The sequence below is a fragment of the Gracilinanus agilis genome, chromosome 3 (assembly GCF_016433145.1).
Source record: "Gracilinanus agilis isolate LMUSP501 chromosome 3, AgileGrace, whole genome shotgun sequence".
Classification (NCBI taxonomy): domain Eukaryota; kingdom Metazoa; phylum Chordata; class Mammalia; order Didelphimorphia; family Didelphidae; genus Gracilinanus; species Gracilinanus agilis.
Genome location: NC_058132.1, coordinates 84756373 through 84780792, shown reverse-complemented (window position 1 = coordinate 84780792; position 24420 = coordinate 84756373). Strand labels below are relative to the sequence as shown.

Sequence of the window (24420 nt, the reverse complement as noted above, 5' to 3'; positions counted from 1 at the left end):
AGGAAGGAAGGAAGGAAAGAGAGAGAGAAAGAAAGAAAGGAAGGAAGGAAGGAAGGAAGGAAAGAAAGAAGGAAGGAAGGAAGAAACATACATGACTTTAATGGGAAGCCCAAGAGGAAGCATAGACTCTGAAGAAGTAAAAGATTATATGGTCCTAGAGACCATCAAATATATGTAAACATAGAGGGAACCCATAAATATTGAGGTCCATGACTACCAGTTATACTATATCTACATACTTGCTTCAGACATTGAGAGAAGAAATAAAATTTCAACTTGATAATGCATATAACTCAGAAAAACCAAACAGAAGAAAGAAAAAACAGATCAGATCATTCAGAGATGAAAGGTCTTGATTACTCTAGATACAGTGATGATGAACCTATAGCATGATTGCCAAAGATGACATGCAGAGCACTCTCTGTGGGCACTCGGCCACCCTCTTCCCGACCCCGCCCCCCCCAGAGTCTGTTACTAGAAAGGCAGAGGGACTGGAGCAGAGCTCCCTCTCCACTGTGCCTGATGACATTTGTTCACATTTCCCACCCCTCTGCCCAGCAGCCCAATGGGAGCTCATGGGGGATAAGGTGGGAGGCTCCCAGGATGCTGCGAATCTGGAGGGGAGGTGAGCACCCAGGCCACTCCCTTCCCCCTTTCTACACTGACTGAGGACATTCCTCACTTCAACTGCCCCTCTGCCCAACAGCCCAATGGGAGTACATCCTCCCTCCCCTGTGGGGTAAATGGGGGCAGGGTGTGCCAGGCACTCTGTGTGTGTGGAGGAGGGACACAGAAAAAGTCTCTGGGGGGATGGTCATGGTATTTGGTCTGGGGGGGTGGGGTCTGGCACTCCATCTTTAAAAGGTTCAACATCACTGTGTCTAGAAGGTTTAAAAAGGATTCAGCACAGAATTCTGAAGCTCAAGGAAAAAATATTTGAGGGAATATTGGCATGGAAGTGCCTTTCTTACCGAAGAAACCTACATTTGCTCCCTACTAACAGAAAGCATGATACAGAAAGCCTTAAAATCTTAGCTACTTTGCAACCCAAATTTACCTCAGGCTATAAGGATGGAAGCTCATGCTCCAATTCATACAATATTAGGGCAGGACTAATTGGAAACAACAACCAAATCACTCCCATGGGGGGAAAAAATTACAGTGAAAGAAGACTCAGAGACTTGACTTGATCCTCTTTATTTTTCAAAGAAACCATCATTGTCTGCCCTTTACATAATCCAGCTAAATGGCCACCACTCTCCCTCACACACATATATTATACCACCTCTCATCTCTGCGTCTTTGCAAAGACTGTCCTCCATATCTAGTATGCTCTTTCTACTTAACTTCATCTCTTAAAATCCCTGGTTTCCTTCAAAGTACAGCCCAAGGTGAGACCTTTCCTAATTTCCTAAACCAGTGCCTTCCCCAAAATTATCTCATATTCATTCTGTATATACTTATACATATACATGTTGTTTTCCCTCATAGAATGTAAACTTCTTGAACTTAAATACTGTTTTATTTCTGTCTATATATTCCAAATGTCTAGCAAGAAGTAGATTAACAACACTTGTTAACTACTGATGGATTCTGAAATTTCTTATAATCTTCCAAGTTTCCTCTCATATTTATGGTCTTGTTTTCCTGCAATTTAGTGCCTATTTTGTGTTAGGAACTAGAAACATAAAGATAAAAACAAACTAAAAATTGTCCCTGCCCTCAAAGAGCTTATATTTTCCTGGAATATACCTTTGAATGAACTGAAAAAAAAAACCCTCTCTTATTTTGGCTCAATTACTATCAAAAGAACCTGAAACTGATTAAATGTGGGGAACGATGGAAAAGAAGAGTGAAGAGTAGAATGATTCTGAGTATATATATATTTGAAAGGCTAGTGAATTGAATTGTGATTGAAAGGCTAGTGAAACAATGACATATAGAAAATTAAGGAGAAGGTCAAGATTTATGGGAAAAATGAAGAATTATATTTTAGATCTGTTGAACTGAGGATTTGGGAGGATACCCAGGTACAGCTATTAAGCAAGGCATTGGAAATGTTAGGCTAGGCTTCTAAGGAAAGGACTGAGTAGTATTTCACAACTCCTTAGCCTCCTTCACCTCACATATCTAATCAGTCTTCAATTTTTACCTCCATAATGTCTCTCCCATTTGATTCCTCTCTTTTAACTACCTCAGTTGCTTCGTACCTAAATTATTACAGTAGCCTCCTAATTGGACTCACTTCATCAAAACTCTTTCCTCCCCAGTCTATCCTAAAGTAATTTTCTTTAAGGCAATATGACCATGTCTTTACCCCTAATCAACAAACTACAGTGGCTCCTATTGCCTTTAGGATCAAACATAAACTCTTCTGTTTGGCTTTTTAAAGTCTCATCACAATCTGGCCCAACCACATCTTTCCAGACTCATTATATATTATTCACCTTCCTTTGCTCTGAAGTCCCTCTTAGCTGCTCTTCTCTCTGTTCTTCATACATTTCCTAACTCCTTGCTCCTTCCTAATGACCCCAACTGTTAGTGCTCTTCCCTCTAAACTATGATAGATTTAACTATTTTGTATATATTCGTATTTGCTCACCTTATATATTTAGAGATGTACTTATTGTCTCCTCCCTCCCATCGCTAATCCAAAGGTAAATTCCTTGCAAGTAGAGATGGGAGTTGGGAGAGATAACAACAGCACTGTGCCTAGCACAAAGAAGGTACTTAATAAACACTTGTTGATTACAATAGCCATCATTTTACCTGGAATTGACTCCTCCTTCACCTCCACCTCAAAGAATTCCTTTCTTTAGGAAACAGCTCAAACACCAAACTTAACAGACTTTAACCTTTCCTGATACCACTGATTGCTTGTGTCCCCCTTTTGTATTATTGTTATTTTTATACAAATAATATGAACTGTGATTTTAATACAAATACTTTGTATTTATTTTGTACATTTCCTACATATATTCATGTGTACATTTACATATATATACATACATGTACATGTTGTCTTCTTCAATAAAATGTAAGCTCCTTTAGAGCAAGAATTATTTCATCCTTTGTTTTCAAATGCATAACACATAGCACAATGCCTGGTACATAATGATGATCAATCAATAAACATTATTAAGTGCTTCCTCTTGCCAGGCAGGCAGCTAGGTGGCACAGTGGAGAGAGTCATGAGCCTAAAAGTTAGGAAGACTCATCTCCCTGAGTTCAAATCTGGCCTCAGACACTTTCTAGCTGTATGAAGCTAAATATGTTACTTAAACCTGTTTGCATCAGTTTCCTCATCTGTAAAATGAGTGGGAGAAGGAATAGCAAACCACTCCAATATCTTTGTCAAGAAAACCCCAAGTGAGGTCATGAAGTGTCAGACATGACTGAAATGCCTGAACAACAACACTAGGCACTGTGCCGTAATTTAAAAAGAGGCAAAAGGCAATCCCTTCCTTTAGCAGGTACTTAATACACGCTCATTGACTGACTGAGTATATTAATCTGTATAGAAGTGACAACTAAAGTTGTGGTATTACCAAAAGCATATATATATATAGAAAAAAAGAGAATGCCATAGATAAAACTTTAGGGAACACTCATTTAAGCTCCAGGATGAGGATAAGAAGCCAGGAAGGAAGGCAAAGAAGTCAGAAAAGGAGAAATATGAATGTATTATTACAGAATCCAAGGAAAGAAAGTTTATCAAGATAAAAAGGAATGGTCCATAGTGTCAAATGCTATAGAAAGATACAGGAAGGTGGGAAAAGGGGAAAAAAGATGACTGGATTTATTAATACAATTTAGAAATTAGGGCTCAGAGAATTTAGTAAACTCATAAGGGTGGGATTCATACCCCAATCTCTAGACTCAAGTTCAAATGCTTTGACATTACCCTGGAATTTATTTTTCATTTAGACCCTATCCCTCCTCCTCCAGTCACTCTCCTTAGTCATTTTAAACACAAGGAAAGGAAATCCCTAAACGTATTACCTTCATAGGAAGCTTTGAATCCCAGTGAGCTGCTACTGCTGTCTGTCTGGAAGAGAAGCCACATTTGATGGTTGGTGCTAACAATCAGGTCTGGGACGGTGTTACCTGTTAAACTGTCAGGAAAAAGAGAGATTGAGAGATGTGATTTCCCTGCAGTTTTTACTTGAACACAATTTCATTAAAACTAATTCCTTCTTAGAGGCCACATCCTAGTGCCTTACCTGCCAGGGTTCAATCCTTATGCCTCTGCCTTCCACAAAACTCAATGTTCATGACTAACCTTGGACTCAAAGTAGAATATGGAATTGATGGGATAGAACCCAAAAAGGAGTGCTGGAATTTACAATGCATTTCTGATTACTTGGAGAAAATTTACACAAATAAGGGTTGTATGCTAGGTCTGTATCTGAACTGTTTTTTTATTAGAGATATAAACAGTCAACTCCATTGAAGTTATATGTCTATAACCCTATATAATGTTTTGGTTTGTTCTTAGAAGGTTACTGTCCAAAGGAAAAGAATGACAGAAACTTTCCCAATTATGGCCAGACTGCCATAACAGCAGATTAGGTGCAGCCTGTGGCTGCAGTAGCAAGGTTTAGAAGCCCTCTTTGCTACTAAGTTATACACAAACACAGGAATGAAGGAGAATATGTGTGCTTGCCCTCCTTACTATTGATTTCTGAAACTTGTGAAAAATCTTTCTATTATCTAATGAAAGATTAGACTGAAAATCCATTGATTAAGTGCCTACTACATGTAAGACATTAAAGGTCTAACATACACTGTTCTTTGTGAATATATGTTAATAGGTGGCACTGTATACGAATAATTATAATAAAAAAGTGAGAAATTATCAATAAATCGACAAATATTTATTATCATAATATTATTACTATGTGTTAGGCACTGTGGAAAACAAAGAAGTGGTCCGGGAAAAGTATTTTAATAAAATTGATGAGGTAAAGATTACTTTTATCCATAAGGAGGCAAAGGTAACACAGGGGAGCTAACAATTAAGTTGGGCCTTGATATGAGATTTTGACAAAGAAACAATGAAAAACAATCCCCTCAAGGCAATGGGAATCTGACCTATAAAATATACAGAATCTGGGTGGTACAGGATGGGAATGGAGGATATAGTGGAGTGTAATCATATGAGATAAGACTGGAAAACTGGGCTGAAGACAGTCTATGATAGCCCTTGAATGCTGAAATCAGAGAACTATTTTATGATAGTCACTAGGAAACTATAGAATGATTTTGAATTGTTAATATCAGGGCACTGTATCATGACGATTGCTCAGCAGGGTTAAGGGAAAAGATGAAGAGTTCAACTTTAAGGTGCTAATGGGAACAGGTAAGGATGGAGGTAATTACAGGATTATCTTTCTAGGGATATTACTGCAGATATTGATTTGAGAGTCACTTGAATCAAAATGTTAACTGAACCTGCAAAGTGAATAGAATCATCAAAGAAGAATGTGTACAAAACAACCCCCCCCAAAAAAAAGCAAATACCTAGCATAGTAACCTGGAAGCTTCTCAATTTTTTTTTCTTTAAGGGGCAACAAGGACAGAAAGAACATGAAGAGCTAGCAAAATTGTGGTTGGGTACTATTGAAGTTCACATAGAAAAATGCCACAAAAAGGTCAAGAATGATGAGGACAGTAAAGGGGCCACTGAATTTAATAATAAGGATATCAGTGACCTTTCAAGAAAGCAGTTTTAGTAGAGCAACAAAAGCTAATGGCAGATTTCAAGGGGTGAATAGTCAGAAAGTTAGAAGCAGTGAATGTAAATGTTTTTTTTTTTAATTTTTAGAGGAAAGAAATAACAGAATCATATAAAGAGAGCTAGAAGAGATCTCAGTGATCATCTATTCCAATAATCTCATTTATAGGTGAGGAAACTAAGATCCAAGAGAGTGAGTGACTTGCTCAGGGTCATGCATGAAGCAAGCATCAGAGTTAGGATTGGAACTCAGGCTTACTGTATTTTCTGCACTGTCATGCTGCCTCCAAAGCACGAGAGAAGAGAATAATTTGGATGATTTTAAGTGTGAAGAAAAAATTGTAATTTTCCTTAGGATGTGGGATAATTATAGTCTGAGAAGGCCCAGTGAACAAGTGTTTAAGTGAATTGAAATAAACTCAAAAAGCACATTAAACAAAGACTTTTCTTTAGCCCAGATCAAACAACCTCATACCCAGAAAAGAGATCTTAGGATTCACAAAGCAGTATCAGTAAATGATGAAAGTATCTATCTAACAACAATACTTTAGATAACAGAAATTTAATAACAAATTAAGTATTTTTCAGAAGTTCCTACTTATGAAGTTTATTTATTGGAGATGGTCTTCACTTTATACCTTCTGTCAAATTGTACTTACCAAAATCATTATATGAATCCATCATAATAAAATGAACTCCTTCAGGAAGTCACAAACCCCTACCAAAATATTGCTTGGCTAATATTTCATTTATAATATTTATCCTATAGAACTTTTGGGCAAGGGATTCCTCTGTCATAAAATCTGTAATAAAGAAGAGGAAAGCTAAGTATAGTCTAATGGAACAAATCAGGCAAAATCATGTGGTGCAAATTTTAAGAGAACAGATTTCAAAGAGCTCACAAAAAGAATAGGATCCAGTGCACTAATATTTTTTAGGGAAAACAGTCTAAAAAGAGGGGGAAAAATTCTGAAGAAAAAAGCAAGAATTTTGCAAAGCAATGTAGTCTAAGAGGGACAAGAAACTTTTAAGAATACAATTCTAAAGACAAAAGCAGAAATGGTTCTATTTTTTTAAAAAGGAGCTGCCTGTAAACAGATAAAGAATATATGTTTTAAAAATAGTAGCAGGTAAGCTATAGATTAATATAAAAAGTTGTAGAGTTTATAAGAATAATACCAAAAATGACAAATAACAAAAGGAGGCAATAACAGGCAACAAAAAAGTTTTATGGTTATGAATCAAAAAAAAAAAGCATCAAATGAGAAATGGAACTGTTATAGACTGGTGATGATGAATACCAATGAGAAGACTGAAGATATTCAGCTCTTACTTTGCTTCTGTTTTCTTTACCAAGGAGAAATGACTAAAAACGATGTATCAAAAATGATGAGCAGGTAATAAAAAAAAAAATAAGTAAGGAGATGGCAGGATCTGTCTGCCTTCCAAGGATCACCAAGCTCAAATAAATTACACCCTAGAGAACCAAAAGAACTTTTTTCTTAAAAAAAACCCTTCCTTTCCATCTTAGAATCAATACTATGTATTGGTTCCAGGATAGAAGAGTGGTAAGGGCTAGCCCATGAGGGTCAAGTGACTTGCTCAGAGTCACACAGCTAGGAAGTGTCTGAGGCCAGATTTGAACCCAGGACCTCCTGTCTCTAGGCCTGACTCTCAATCCACTGAGCCACCCAGCTGCCCCCACCAAAAGTACTTTTAAACATCTAAGAGAATGGACATGGTATTGCAGAACTGGAGAAAGGTAGAAGTTGTGGGAGTTTTTATTTTTGTCTCTGTTTATAGGGACACAGGTGGAATCTGCAAACAAAAGATTTTTGAGACTGATATTGATTCCTGGAAAAATTCTAGAACACATTATTAAAGAGACAATTGGTAAGCACTTAAAAAAAAAAAAGGGAAACATGAATCACTCAAAGTCAGCATTAAGTACATGTCACAGCAGGTTAGTCTTCTTTTCTTTCCTTTTTAGTTTACTTTACTAACTAGATGCTAAAGTTCAGGGGAAGAATATATTTATATTTCAACAAAACAACTGAAAAGCTCTTTCATTATTGGGATTAGGTGACAGATATAGGCCAAAGCATACAACTAGAAATGGTTATATTAGAAATATTAGAAATGGCTATATGACTGGAATCCAAAGAGTAGTCATTGAAGGAAAATGTCAATTTTGAAGTGGGCCAATGAAGCATCCCATAGATGTGTCCTTGACCATACGATGTTCAATATCTTTACTATATGATTTGGATGAAAGCATAAATGATATGCTTGTCATATTTTCAAAAGGCACGCTAAAAAGGATAACATCACTATTCTATGACAGCCAGACTATAGAAAGATTTTGCTTAACAAGTTAGGAAAAAGATCAAATTAAATATGATGGAATTAAATAGGACTAAATGTCAAAACCTACATCTTGGTTCAAAAAGCCTATTTAACAAATAAAGGCTAAGGGAGATGTGATTCGATAGAAATTGTTACAAAAGAACTTGGGGATTTTAGTGTACTAAATGCTCAATATAGTCAAAATATGACATGGCAGCTAACATAAACTAATGCTGTCCTAAAAAGTATAAAGAGTGACACAATATCTAGGACAAAAGAGGTAACAGTTTTACTATATTCTGGCCTAAAGAAATACTTGTAGAATTGTGTTCAGTTCTAGAATCACATATTGGAAATGTTATAAACAAGCTATGGTATATTCAAAAGAGTAACCAAGAAGGAAGAAGAGTTCACAGCCTGGAGAAAAAAAATTGCCCTGGGGGATGGGGGGAATGATAGCTATACTTAAAAGGACAGCTTTAGGTTTAATTTTAAAAAGTGGTTACAAAGAAGAGGCACACAGGGATTAGTTTTGTTCTGCTTAGCCTGAGAGAGCAAAACTATAAGCAATAGAAGCTGTAAAGACAGAAATATAGGCTTAATGAAAGGAAGAGCTTCTTTACTGGATTTATTCAAAACTAATGGTCTGGTCTAGACAGTAATCCCCCTCACTAAAAGAAGTCAAGCAGACATTAAATAAACATTCTTGGGGGGACATTAGAAAGTTTTCTGGTCAGGTGTAGGTTGGACTGGATGGCTTCTATGGTTAAATCATACTCTTGATTCTGAGAATTAACTGCCTCTTGAAAGATCAATTCAATTCAATACAATTCAACAAACATTTAAGGAAATACGATGTGTATGATACTGTGCAAGGGCCTAGGAAATCAAACTTGAAAAAGCATATAGTCCCTTACCTCAAAGAGTTTACATTTTATAAGGAGGATAACCCATGTAAATATAACAGAAACTAGAATTTGAAAAAGTGCAGGAATGAGGCAAACATATGCCTGGGGACTGTTTCGGGCACAAAGATAAAGGCATTTTGTAGCCTGGCCTTTGATTATTCTTAGAAAAACTAATTTGACTGTGTCACATAGATATTCCTTGTTTTGTGATGATGGCAATAGAGAGGAGTCAATAGGGAGCTGAATGTGGAAAGAATATTTAAGAGGTATGTAGGAGTCCTGAATAGGTTGAAAGAATGAGAAGGGAAAATGGAATTTATCCAACCTACAAACTTTTGAATCTATAGACTGACTTGTGATGCAGAAAAAAAGGATAAAGGCCAAGATTCAATAAAACAACTGCTCTGTACTCTTGACTAAAAAGAGAAAGATAAAATGAATTCAAAGTTTAATGTAAGGAAGAAAGAAAGTACTTTAAGAAGCCTGGGGCCCATGTATATCACTGGAGAGAAGATATGGATAACTCAGAGCAAACCCAGCCCTTTGTGAGAGGTATAACTTGGAATGGAGAGGGCTTCAGAAATACAATCTTCATTCAGAGGGCAGAAATGTCAGAATGACCACAACTTTCAGGTCATTGGCACCAAAATCCCTACAACGTAAATAACCAAATCAGAGGCTCAAAGGCAGATCTCAGAATCTGTAATGAACAAAAAAGATAAGAATTACTAAGAAGAGGGAAATATGAGAACTTCCAGAAAAGCACCTCCAGCCAAGAAGTCAGTCTCAACCTCATCCCAGCTCTGCTTAGAATTCCCTTGGAGGTAGGACACATCTCCTAATATTTAGTAGCCTTTGCTAATAACTGGAGTGAGTGATACAAATGGGCCAAGAGCAATCAGATGAGCTATGCCCTAAAATTGATGTTACCTTAGGGAAGTTACTTAAACCAAAAATGCTAAAAATTTCTCAATATGTCAAATGGGCATGACCTCAAATTTCTACTTCTCTACGGTGTTTAGGGGCAGAGAGGTAAAAGAGTTGATTTCTTTCTTTAAAAAAAAAAAATTAAACCCTTACCTTCAGTCTTAGAATCAATATTGTATATTGGTTCCAAGGCAGAACTGTGGTAAGTGCTAAGCAATGAGTGAAGGAGGGGTAAGGCCCAGGGTCACACAGCTAGGTGTCTGAAGCCAAATTTGAACTTGGGATGTCCTGTCACTAGGTCTGGCCACTGAGCCACCCAACTGCCCCAAAAGTTGGTTTCTATAAAAATGAGATGGGAAAGAAGGGGAGAGAGGTCAGGGAGTTCCTAAGAAAGAAACTATAATATATATTCTAATATCTATATTAGCTGTGAATAATCATTCTTAGGTAACATTTAAACCTATATTCCAGAATGCATAACCCTGCAAATAGTTACTCCTCCAGGTCTTAGGCTGGGCAAGAACAGAAAAGCTCTCAGCAGCCAGACACAGACGTTCCTTAATATGAAACTGTATATTTCTCATGAGGAATGTAATGAGGCCAAGTACAGCAGAATACAGCAGAAATCTCAGTCTAGGGTTCTATCTGAATGGATGGTATGGAGACATGGAAAAAAGAATGAAGTACCATGCTTTTAGTATGAAAACAGAAACATTTAATTAACCAGCTATTACTAAATATCAGGAGAAGCAAGCTGACATCTCCACATCCAAATTGAATGATCCATTTAATAATATTGAAGAGGAAAAGTTGGCCTATCTAAAAGGAAGGGGGAAATGGAATAAAATGCCAAACCAAATTCAGAGAAATCCCAATAAATCTCTCCACTTACTGCTAACTAAGAGGCTATTTATTTTTTACATAAACCCAGATATTTAACCTTTGTTTGGTGTGGACAGAGGCAGACAAAATGCTTCTAAAATTAGGGAGTTCATCTCTCATAGCCATTGAGGACTCAGTAGTTTATGAAATTGCCCTGGGAGATTAGGCCAGGTTTTTTTGTTTTTGTTTTTGTTTTTTAACAGAAACCCATTTCTCTGAATAATACTACTCAGTACATCTTCCCCAACTAGTTTTGTTTTTATTTCCTTTTATACCCTGGTGGGAAAATAAGTTTTGCTTACACATAGAGAACCGTTTTCTGGTCCCCATCCTGCCCACCATCCCCCACAGTCAGCGTGTCATAGCCTCTCTCCAAGTCAAATTCCTCAAAAGTGAGCTTGATCACCTGTGGGAGAAACACATTAATTAGTATCAGAATAGGAGTTATGTCAGCAAGATTTCTCTGGTTATCATTTAAAATGTAATTTTTAAATAAGCAAAGGCTTTCAACAAAGAAAATGCAATCATTTTCCTCTTTATGTCAATGGATAATCTATCCCTTATACCTACAAAGATTACTAAAACCATTCTTTAAATTTCTCATTCAGGGATTACTGTTTTCTGGGTTGTCTTTATTGATAGGTCAGGAACAGGAACTAAGATTTTACTGGTATAGGGAATTTCTGTATGAGAAGAGTCCCACTACCATTACAGATCAATGCCTTCTCTGCAACTTGAGTGATTTGCCCAGTCACACATCCACGATGTGTCAGAAGCAGGATGAAAACCCAAGTCTTCCTGACTAAAAGGTGAGCTATTTATCCTCTAAACCTGTGTTGGCAAAGCTATAACACTCATGCCAGAGAGGGCCACTCCCTTCCCCCATTCTACTGTGCCTGAGAACATTTCTCTCATCACTTGCCCCTCTGTCTAGCAACCCAATGGGAGAGCTTCGTCCCTTCCCTGTCTGGGGTAGGATGAAGGAGGCTCACATGTAGCATGAGGGTGCAGTTTGGGCACTTTGTCTAAAAGATTCACTATCACTGCTCTAAACCATGTTGTTCTCTACTGATCTGGATCCTAACACAATAGAAAATAAATTTTCCAGTTTTTGTTTAGTTGTTTCATTTGTGTCCAACTCTTTGTAACTCCAGTTGGGATTTTCTTGGCAAAGATATTAGAGTGTCCATTTCCTTCTCCAGTTCAATTTACAAGTGAGTAAACTGAGGCAAACAGGATTAAGTGATTTTCTCAGGGTCACACAACTAGTAAATGTCTGGGGCCATATTTGAACTCATAAAGATTAGTCTTCCTGACTTTATACCTGGCATCTATCCACTATGCCACTTAGTTGCCTCAACCTTTACAGAACCTCTTGCAATTTTCAAAGGTCTTCTTAGTACACTGGCATCATTAAGGGACTACATTGGCTTGATCCCAGAGATCAGTATGTTTAAATACCTGTGAATCTGGTGACAATGTAGATGTAAAATATGGAATCTACAATTCCCTAACCAAGAATGACAAGAAAAGGTCGCTTCATTCATCCTCAACCATACACAACCAACCTATTCTTGCATTATCTAAAAATATGAATGAATCTAAAAATAGATATGCCACAAAGATTTCCTCTTATTCATTTTGTTTGGGTTTGATTTTTTTTTTCCAATAGAGATGTGAGACAATTGGTTACTAAACATCTTATGTGACCCTTCACAAATTTAATAGCAACGCTGCCTTTTTTCTTGAGAAGACTGTAAGCAAGGTAATCTCCACTACAAGCCCAGAGCACCTAAAGTGAATTCAAGCTATAATCTCCTTCACACAATTTGTTAATGAACACAGAAAATGCACAGAATCTAAAGGTCTAATTCAATAATTAAATGAATACACTCAATAACTCCCCAACAACATTAGTAACAAATGCTCATTCAGTCTTTGGTGAAGACTTTCCAACTGAAAGAGAATTCAAAATTTCTCAAGGCAACTTTTGGATCATGAAGTGCATATCGATCTTGTTAACAAAACAGATACTTGGGTAGATCGTATAATCTGTAGAAAAGAAGTAATATTGCTTTTGATTTTTTTAAAGAGGAAGGCCCACATAGCTAAAGAATGAGGCTTTCATTCTCTAGATTACCTGTAACACTTCTTTGTTCACGGTGGTAGTTTATCAAAGTGCACCATCCTAAAGGCTCTTATATAATAGCGCCTCCATGACTGCAATATTATTATTAATGTGGGCATGTAATGATAAAATAATGTAATTAACACAAAGAACATAGTGCTCTACAGTGGCACACATCATTAAGTGAACCAGTCATTCATGTAAACTGCTTTTTAAAGAGGCTGACCCTAATTAAAGAGCTAATTACATTAGGCATAACATACTATCACCTTCAAGCAGCACAAGATACCTCATGTAATATTTATTTATAAAACTTTCTTCAGCTTTGCTTTTGGTTAAAGATTGAGGTTTCTTTAATGTGTCATTAATTAACTGTCACATAAGGCAGTTTTGAGGATCATAGAAGATAATGTACATAGGGAATGTTATGAACTTTAAACTACTAGATAAACATCAGCTATTAGTATGAACAATAAAAAGAATTGTACGTGATGATAAAGCATAATGGCAACATGGTGTAACAGAAAGATGACTAGTCTCGGAGACAGGAAGACCTGGGTTAATGTCTTGCCTCTGACCTGTCCTGGTAGTGTGAACAGATAAATGACAACCTCTCAGTATCCCAAATAATTTTAATTAAGGTTTGAACTACGCTGTAATAGTTTTTTCTACCATATACCAATAAAATAAAAATGCTGGTTTCAAAAAAGGTTAATTTTTGAATCAATGACATGATCACAAAATTGAAAGGGATTCAACTCATACTTGAAAATAAAATACCCTCTAAAACGTATCTACCACACAATAAAGTTGATGAACAACCTTTGCTTAAAGACCTCAAATGAGAGGGAACTCACCATTATGGTGGCCCCTTTCTCTTCAGGATAATAAATTTTTAACATTTTCTTTTCCTAAAGAATTTAATCATCAATATAATATGAACATTTCAATATACAAAAATGGTCAAAAAGAGGATATGAAACAATTAACTTGTTAACATATTATTTTAATGCATATTACATGTAATATGACAGTAACAAAATTATCCTGCCTTTGTCCCTTTCTGAACTTTTCTCTGTGATTTAAAAAATATTATATTGATGTTCTTGTTATATTTCCACCATTACACATTCACTCATGTCCACCTTCCCACTCCCACGAAATCCCTTCTTTTTAACAAGTCAGCATGTATAGTCAAAAAATAAAAATAAGAACTTTGGCCTTCATTGAAAATATATTTCACTTTAGGAGTAGTTATGTGTCTCAGTGAATAGAGTTCTAGGCTTGGAGACAGGAAGTCCTGGGTTAAAATCTGACCTCAGACATTTCCTAGCTGTGTGACTCAGTATCAGTTCTAAGGCAGAAGGTAAAAGTTTAAGGGGGGCGGGGGGAAGAAATATATCTCATTTCATATCTCTTCTCCATCACATTTTTGCCAAGAGATGGCAACATGCTTTCACATTAATCAGGGTTTTAAAGTTCATCAAAGTTGTTTTTTCTTACATTATTGTGATAATTATGTAAACTGTTCTGCTGGTTCTGCTTCTCTCAATCTGCATCAATTTATACAAGTATTCCTATGTTTCTCTGAATTTGACTATATTCAGCATGTCTTATGATGTAATTATGTTCCATTGTAGAAGTTAGGATTATAGATTTAGATCTTATAAGGAACCTCAAAAGGTCATCTAGTCCAACCACTCATTTACATATGAGGAAATACTTAGTGATTAAGAGGTATTGGTGACCTTTAAGAGAAGAGTTTCCATATAACAAAAGGGATACAATCTAGGCTTTTCCATGATTTTTCAATCATAGAAACCACATGGGGTTATGAAAAGCAAATCTTCTATATGACTTGTATGCAAATATTTGAAGATATTGATCATATCTTCCTAATTTTTATCTTACACAAAATAAATATCCACAATTATTTCATTTTCTATGGTTATAAATTCCTTTACCATCCTACTGAACCTCTTCTGGGCATGGTCCAGTATGTAAACAACCCTCCAAAAATATGGGAATATTATATTATACAAGAATAAAGCATGATACTCTAGATATAATCTAACAAAATCTGAATATAATAGGATTATACAATTCTTATTATGGATATAATATGATTCTTATTTCAATTAATTCAGCATAAGAACATGTTACTTTTTTACTATCATATTACATGAATGATTCAAAATGATATTTCAGTCACTGACAGTCCCAGGTGTAAATGGTTCTTATGAACCATTATCTATCTTTAACCCAAATTCAACACTATATTCACCCCATTCAAGTGAATTTTAATAGAATTGTTCTATTATTTCACTATGTTGAGATCTTTTTTTAATCCTGTTCTGTCATTCATTCTTTTACTTATCACTCTTAGCTTTATATCATGTATGAATTAGATAAATATGTAATGTCTTCATTCAAATCAATGGGAAGAAAAAAACTTACACAGTCTTGAACAAAGACCAAAAGTACTTAAGTAAATGCATCTCTCCAGGAAAACATTGATACATCTTCAGCATAGTTTGGGTCCAGTTAATCAATCAGTTCTCAATCCTTCTAAGTACATGACCATCTAGTCTATAGCTCTTTATCTTATTCAAAAGGATATCAATGAGTCATGTTGCAAATATAGTGTCTGCACATAGAGGTTGTTTAATAAATGCTTGCTATCTGGCTAGCTGACTGATTCTATTGAAGTTCAGAATATATGGATTGATCTTGTTCTAACAAGTCTACTTGTTATCTATCAAAATCCTATTAAAAATCTATCAAAATTTATTCAAATTCTATCAAAAAATAAAATAAGATTATCTTGTAACATACATTGTAATCAAAACCAACCAGATCCTATTGAAAACTTTTTCAACATACACTGCTAATGCAGTATAAGTGTGGAAAATTTCATTTTTTTAAATTAATTTAGTTATTTGTTGGTTATGTTAATATTCCCAGGTATCTCCCTCACTCTGCCCACTTGCACTAAAAAAAGGCACTGCTGGACAGATGTACATATATACGTATGTATGTATACATACGTGTGTATATAAATATAAACTACATCTTTCATGTTTCTATCAATTCTTTCTCTGGAGGTAAACATTTATAAGTTATTTGTCAAACATTAATTCTGTAGCCTAATGATAACTTTTTCACTTACTAAATACTTACAAAGTATCTATCAGTTAAAGGATTTTGTAATTAACATCAGGTTTATCAGCTTATAATTTAAGAAATACAATCCACTCTTGAAAATCAGGAAAACATATTTCCATTCACAGGGCTGTTACCTTCCCTCTTTTCCATTATTCTTCAAAAATAATTGACATTTAGTAATCAGATCTAAAAGTTATTCTAGAAGGTTCAGATATAACTCATTAACTCATTTAGAATCATGAAAGTCTTTAGTATGATAGATGGCGCCCTTGTGGAAGATATACAGAGGTATGGATGGATGGATATGAATTAAAGAATGAAAGGATATAGCTGTATTGTGATCTATTCCTTTGGAGGGAATACCAAAACTAAGGAGATCACAGGTTCATCCAAGAATAGAAGAAAGTATGATTTTTATAATCTCCTATTCCATTACAACCTTGAATTTTCATTCCTCATTATCCATCATTTAAAAATGTCTGTTCTTTCCATTGTGCAGCACATTTCCCTTGAGAAATAAAGCAGAAACACTGGAAGGGAACTGACAAATATAAGTATGTCCAGAGGAGAGCAACAAGGATGTTGAAAGGACTAAAATTATCTCATATGAGGATCAGGCAAAAGAACTAAAAATGTTTAGCCTAGAGATTTTGAATCTTAGGGAAAATGTGATGATTGTCTTCGATTTGTGCAAGTAAGCCCTTTCATGATAAAGCAGGATTAGATTTCTTCATCTTGGCATCAAAGGGTTGAATGAGAGACAATGGGTTAAAAATACGTAAGATTCTGTTTCAATAGAAGAAAGATTTTCTTAAAATTTAGATGTGCCCCAAAGTAAAACAAGTGGTCTCATGTGGTAATGCCTTCCCTATTCCTAGAAGTCTTCAAGAATTGACTTAATGACTATAAGTTAGAGATGTAATGAGGGTTTCTATTCAGGTTTAGACTATATTGGATGATTTCTGAAATACCCTCTAATTCTAATATTTTATGGAGGATTTCATGGTAACCTATCATTAAGGTCAAGAAGGAGGTGATAAGGATAAGGACTGAATGCTAAAATTGGTCATCAAGTAGTAAAGCTGAATTTGGTTATAGAGGTGAACATCACAATGTGCAAGAGACTGCCAAGTACAAGGGCAGACCTAGAGTAGGGAAGGAGTCTTTCAGATGGAAGGTAACTTAGGGGGCTGCAGCTTCTTTGAAAAGGACAGGATTATGTCACTACTGAGAAGCTAACTTAACCAATCCTAACTAACTCAACACTAGTTAAAGCCCAGTGAACTAGATCTTGCCATACTATGCTTATCAGTATTCCTTTGCATGTCTATACCACAGTATCTGAAATGTCAATAGAGACACAAGCTCTAAGCACAGTCAGGAGCATTTCAAGGAAAACTCATGGTCCAAACATAGAGATTTCAGGTTTGTACCACAGAACTGAATAATTTCAATAATGGTGATAGAAATAGTTGAACATTAACTTATATTTGTATAGCAGTACATTTATAAAACTTTCAATTGCATCATTGTATTTGATCCTAACAAAAACCCTGTGAGATAAACGCAATGATTATTTCCATTTTAAAACAGAAGAAACTGAAAATCAGAGAAGTGAATTGTTCAAGATCACAAAGTTGATAAATGGTACACATGAGATTCAGATTTAGATTTTATGATCTCAATTCTAGAGTCCTATACCAGGGATCAGTAAACCACAGACTGAGAGCTAAATCGGGACCACTGCTTTCAAACTAAGAAAGGGTTTTTACATTTTCAAATTTTAAAGCCATTGTATTACCATTATATTGTCAAACTATTAAAAAGTATATATAAAGCTATTCTTAGCCCCTAGACCCTGGAGGAATATTGTTATAGTCCATTTTTAGACTTGTCTGATGCTTCAAAAATACAGATGGGGTTTTATTAACAAAGATACTGGAGGGCTTTGCCATTTCCTTCTCCAGATCATTTTAGAGATAAAGAACTGAGGCAGAGGGTTAAATTACTTATCCAGAGTCATACAGAAGAGTGATGGTCTGTGATAAAATTTGACCTCAGGAAGATGACTCTTCCTGAGTCCAGGGAGAGCACTCTATCCATTTTATCACCTAACTGCCCTTCTTAACATTTATGCCCTACTGCCTACTCTGTATTCCAGTAACACTGGCCTCTATGCTGATAGAGGTACAAGGCAATCCATCTCCAAACACTAGAAATTTTCCCTGACCCCCACGCCTGGAATGCTCTTCTGCCTCATCTCTGTATCCTAAGTGCCCTTGTTTCCTTCAAGATCCACATAAAATACAATTAAGGAAATTGTGTAACAAAATCTTGGAAACTTCTCCAGGCTTCAGATTCTTCTTTCTGAAAAATGGAGGAGCTTGACAAAGTGTACTACTATGAACCCACAAATAAGGCACAGCACCAAATGATAGAAAGTGGAAAATTCACAGAGGATCTTATCATGTCTCCATCTTCTTTCCATTTTGGGAAGCAGCCTATTGTTATGAGAAAAAGGTACTAGACTGGGGTCAGAAAAACCCAGCTCCCTCATTAATATATGTATAATCATAAGTAAGTCACCTGGTTTCTTAAGGCATCAGTTTCCTATATATGAGATGTTTGTACTCGCTGGTTTGAGGATTATAGTAACATAGATTTAGGGCTACATAGACCTCTGAGGCCAACTCATCCAAACCCCTTATTTTAAACATGAAGAAACCAAAACACACCGAGTTCAAGTGACTTATCCAAGCTCATACTGAGATGGAGTTTTATAGTCTAAGGCCTTTCTCCCTCTTAATTTAACAATGTTATTTTTTTAAAACTCTTACCTTCCGACTTGGAATCAATACTATGTATTGGCTCCAAGGCAAAAGAGTGGTAAGGGTAGGCAATGGGGGTCAAGTGACTTGCCCAGGGTCACACAGCTGGGAAGTGTCTGAGGTCATATTTGAACCTAGGACCTCCCGTCTCTAGGCCTGCTCTCTATCCACTGAACTACCCAGCTGCCCCCTAACTTAACAATCTTATGATGCTCATAACTTGTCATTCTGATTCTGGACACATATGACATGTTGATTCTTATACCTATTCTCAAACAAGTCTCCTTTTTGAGAAGTCTGAGTCCTATCCTTCTGCTCTCCATCTCTCTTCTTCTCCATCTGCTTGCTTCAGGGCTGCATCTTCCCCCTAATCTGTACCAACCAAACACTGACTGTATTCCAAGTCTCTGCTGAAATTATGGAACCTTTCTGAAACCCAACATCTACTGCTCTGGCTAGAAAAAGTGATGACTACTACTTGGGCATTTGTTACTCTAGATCTGAATTTTCGGCACATAAGGCACTCCCTCCACCAGTTAGTCAGTCAATAAACATTTATTAAGCACCTACTATGTGCCCATGACTGTGCTAAATGTTAAGTATGCAAAAAAAGGTAAAGGTCCCTGCTCTCAAGGAGTTCATGATTTAAAGGGGGAGACAACATGCAAACAATTACATACAAACAAGCTATATGGAGGATAAAGAAGAAAGGAAAACTAGAATTAAGAAGGGTAGACTGCAATCTATATACGCTTTATCACCTTGGGTAATTCTTATTCAAGTATTTCTATGAATCCTCCAAAGGGATTCCAACCCTGGAAGCCTAACTATGGGTCTTTTAATATTTTGTGGGTACACTCAGTGCTGCACTCAGACTGTCCCTTGGTGGTACTTTGATCTCTGTGGATGATGAGCCCATTTTCTTTTCTAATTGAACATATCCTTGACAATGTCATTTGTGAAGCAGACTGGTTATAACCACCATATGTCTCTCCTTTGCCCTTTGGGAATCTGTAATTTTTATTCTTCTGAGAGTGGATGTTTCATGGTTGACAGCCATATAGAATCACCAAGTGCTCACTGATGCTAAAATGATGTACAATGGCATAAGGAATAGCTTTCAATCACTGAAAATCCCATCAAACTCCTAAATACAATTTAATCCATCTCCACGAACCAATCTCCAATTCCTTCAACTAAAGAGAATTTCCATTTCTCTTTTCTTTGGAGGAGAAGGGATCTCAATTTGTGATTTTTTCTGAGTTTAGAGAACTAACATAATACAGGTTTCCAGTGTGGAAACTCTCTTTCTGGATTCAGATCAGCAAATATTCTACAATTTAAGAGACTTTGAAAGGTACCCAGAATGCTGATAGCTCAATGACTTGCCCAGGATCAGAATCCAAGGGAAGACATAAGTCTAGGTTTCCCTAATTCCAAGGCTAGCCCTCTAAGATTGTTACCATGATGCTTCTTGAATGATAGGAGAAATAATAATAATTCATATTACAACAAACTTTACAGTTGTGAAATATATGTGAGTATATATACATATAATACACAAACATATATCTCATTTGACCAACACAAACACTCCTAGAGGCTTATAAGTATTATTATCAACATTTTATAGATTAAAAAACTAAAATTCAAAGGCTAGGCCACTTGCCCAAGGTCATAAAGCATATAAGGAACAAAGCCAAGTCTCACAACCTAAGTCTACTGACTCTAATTTCAGTGCTTTTTCCACTGTATGTAAATCATGGTAATCCTTCCCTCCACTAAATTACTAAAGTCCTTAGAGTTGCTTATTGAGTTCTACCAGGTTTCTAATGTTTTATGTTTCCTTTAAGACTAGTTTTTACAAATACATGATATTCCCTGAAGACAAGGACCTCCTGACTCCTTCACAAACTAAAGCTAAACACTCAGAGAAACATCACTAATATTAGTTCACTTGCCCTAAATTCTAGCTTACTCCACTATCATGACAGTGGAATCAAGAAGCCTGACAAAGAACACAATCCAGATCTTATTTCATCTTCCCTTTCTAGGCACAGTCACTTGTGCTAAGCTCTACTTACAAAATATGTGGACTAATAAATAGTAAACTAAACTTCCTTTTCTCATCTCTCAAAACCATCCAAAAATAGATGGGAAGAGAATGAATTATAACCAAGATTGTCCAGAGTCTAAGCTACTAAATATCTCACTATGTCCTATAACTGTAAAAAGCAAGCTACGTGCAATCTAAGAAAATGTCTTTTTCTCCCATTCAGAGTTAATTTCCTGAGGTCTGAATTCCTGGTGTCAGTCAAGAAAGAATTAAATGAACTCATTGGCCATTCTACTCTCACCAAGAACTACTAAAAAATAGTAAGGTTAAGTTTTATGGTAGCTCATGGCCAATGTTATGAATATTAAATAATTACTTCCTTCTTTATTAGATTAAAAAACTGATCTGAGAAAAGGGTCATTTTGTTTACTGCAAGGCCTACTCTGGTCACCCTCCTTAGGGTGAACATGGGCAGAAAATCATAGCCAATTTTCCTGGCCAAGAAAAAGTAAATACACATCTGACTCTACTGAACTGACTTCTCACAGGATTCCCTCAAGAAGTGATCTTGGTTAACTCCTTGCTTCCAAGCTATAACTAGCACCTATTAATTTATTTAAAAATTTTTTAGGGAAGATGAATATCCTTTCACTAGTTTAACAACCTCTGGAAAGTACTTTCCTTAGCTTAGATTTAATCTGGCTATAGCTGAAGCCCACTCTTTCATTGGCCAAAGAAAAAAATTGTTCTTCATCAACCCACATGAATGATAGATGTTCTTTCAGCAAGGATTCAGAAACACAAATAATCATCTGGAAAATATATATTTGTCAGGGGCTCTAAAAAGCCATAATAATTCATCTTTTTGCTTCTGAATATACTCATACCAAAGCTATACTGGACTGATAACAAACTACTCTTTTAGTTTTTCTTTAAGCCCTTCAGAGAAGATTATATAGCCCAGCTCTGTTGTCTAGACCTGAGACTCAAAAATCTTCATGATTCTATCTATATGACTACCCTGCTCACAGGAGCCTCCTTATTAACCATAAGGTCACCCGATCTGGGGAGGAGTAAAAGGACCTTACCTTGGCTGGGTTGATCGCTGTAATAACCCACACACAGTGGGCATTGTTGTCATACTGAATAGGGAAGTTAGGGGATGTGATGATGCCTGAAGGGCCACGAAGGTGAGCATCACACATTCGAGCTATAGAGAAGAAAAAAAAGAGAGCCATAGGTTAGTAGTATTGGCCACAGCCCAGGCCCCCTTGCCCAGAAGAGACCTATACCACAACTACAATCTCCCCATTTGTCAGGAAGGTGACTCTCTGTAGTCCTTTCCTGCCTCTTCACTCACATTTTTCAGGAGACAACTGAGAAGCACAAATGTCTATGATCTATGCGAGATGAAGACTAAGCAATTGAACTGGCACCTACTCTACCTGAGACTAAGAAAAAATGTAAAGCCCAGAAACTCATAAAATACAATTAAACCCTAATTCCTCTACTTAAAAACAAAATAATTCACTGTCCTTATTACTATACTCTTTTCCTCTCATTGCCAACCTTCTACATAAACCCTTGGCCTTTTTAAAAACCTTCTTTTTCTTCTCAAGGCTGTTCAGGGATATTCATTGTTCCATGTAATTGGCCCTAACCTGAAGCCCATTAAAATAATCCTAAATAGGGAAAGAGAAAAAATTGGGGTGGGGGAAGGATGAATGATTTATACTGCTCCCTTCTACTTTGAGTAGTGAAAGAGCAATGTCAAGGGGCCAAGTGTTCCTCAGTTCCCACTCCACTTACAGAATGCAAGTCCGCAAAGCCTTCAAGCTCTCCCAAGGACTTTAGATATTCACTCTCCACCCACCTCCAAATCTAACATGATGGGTGTATTTAGAAAGCTATCACAGTGGAAGGAAGAGGGGAAATTAATCCACCAGGGAAATTTCCCCTCTTCCTTCCACTGTGATAGCTTTCTTGTGATATATATATATATATATTATCAAAAGCCTCCCTGACATACTCCTTTTTGCACAAGTGGTCATCAGAAGTGGTATACAGTGTGACCAGAAACACTGCTACATGTTTATCACTAGAGTCATATTCTTTTCTTTTATACTCACATGATTTCAGTTCTCTTACTTTTTTCAGGTTGAAATATCTCTGACAAAATCTGATGTTCAAGTCATATACATATAGATACAAATCTCTAACAAAAAGTTCTCCCCTAGATAAGTGGGAAAACATATGAAAAGGTAGTTTCCAAAAAAAGAAATGCAAGTAATCAACAATCTGAAGGAAGGAAGATTGTCAAAGATGACACATAGAAAGCCAGGTCTCCTAATCCACTGCTGGTGGACCTATGAATTGCTGCAACCATTCCTAAAAATAATTTGAAATTAAACTTTATAAAACAGAAAAACAGTGAAGGAATTCCAATACAGAGGTAAAATTCCCACATATAGAGAAATATTTATAGCCCACCTTTTTGTGGTAATAAAAACCAGGAAATAGTTACCTATTTATTAGAAAATTAATGAAGAAATTATGGTATATGATTATAATGGAATATTAATGTAGCACAAGAAATTTAAGAAACTATTTATTCTAGAACAATGCTACCAAAATCAGGGGAACAACTTACACGATGTCCATAGTAATGTAAAGGGAAATAATGCTGAAAGACTTCTAAGCTGATTATCTAGTGAGTAATCATAATTTTGAAAGAATTATGTTGAAGGATATCTCTAACCATTTTGCAAGGAGGTGATTATGGGGGAAGAATGGTGTTACTGGATAAGGAAAGTGATTTTTTAAATTTTTTAAGATATTTTATTTTCCCAATTATATGTAATAATTTTCAAAATACATTTTCTTATAATTTACACTATAAGATCCACATTATCTCCCTCCCTCCCCTCCCCTCTCCACTCTCAGAGATGGTAAGCAATTTGATTTGGGCTATACATGCATTATCATTCAAAACAGACTTCCATATTGGTCATTGTTATAAGAGAATACTCATATGAAACCAAAACCCCAAAATAAAAACAAAAATAGTTGAAAAATAGTATGCTTTGATCTGTATTACAATTCTGACAGTTCTTTCTCTGGAGGTGGACAGAAATATTTGTCATAAGTTTTTCAGAATTGTCCTGGATCACTGTATTGCTAAGATTAGCTAGGTCTTTCACTGTTGAACATCATATGATATTGCTGTTACTATGTACAATGTTTTCCTAGTTCTGCCTATTTCACTCTATATCAGTACATGTAGGTCTTTCCAGCTTTTTCTGAAATCATCCTGCTCATCTTTCATATAGCACAAAGTATTCCATCATCATCATAAACCATAATTTGTTTGCCCATTCCTCAAATGATGGACATCCCCTCAATTTCCACACACACACACACACACACACACACACACACACACA

At 36.1% G+C, this 24420-nt stretch overlaps 1 protein-coding gene across 1 annotated transcript in view; it reads right to left on the bottom strand.

The window, feature by feature from the left end:
• The window catches only part of CSMD2 (CUB and Sushi multiple domains 2), a 1000214-nt gene that overhangs the window by 383081 nt on the left and 592713 nt on the right, over window positions 1–24420 (bottom strand). Inside the window, exons 10-12 of the mRNA XM_044668787.1 lie at window positions 22066–22187; window positions 11103–11206; window positions 4003–4115 (exon numbers count right to left, since the gene is read on the bottom strand). Coding sequence (XP_044524722.1) covers window positions 4003–4115; window positions 11103–11206; window positions 22066–22187 — 339 coding nt within the window. The remainder of the gene's footprint in view (window positions 1–4002; window positions 4116–11102; window positions 11207–22065; window positions 22188–24420) is intronic.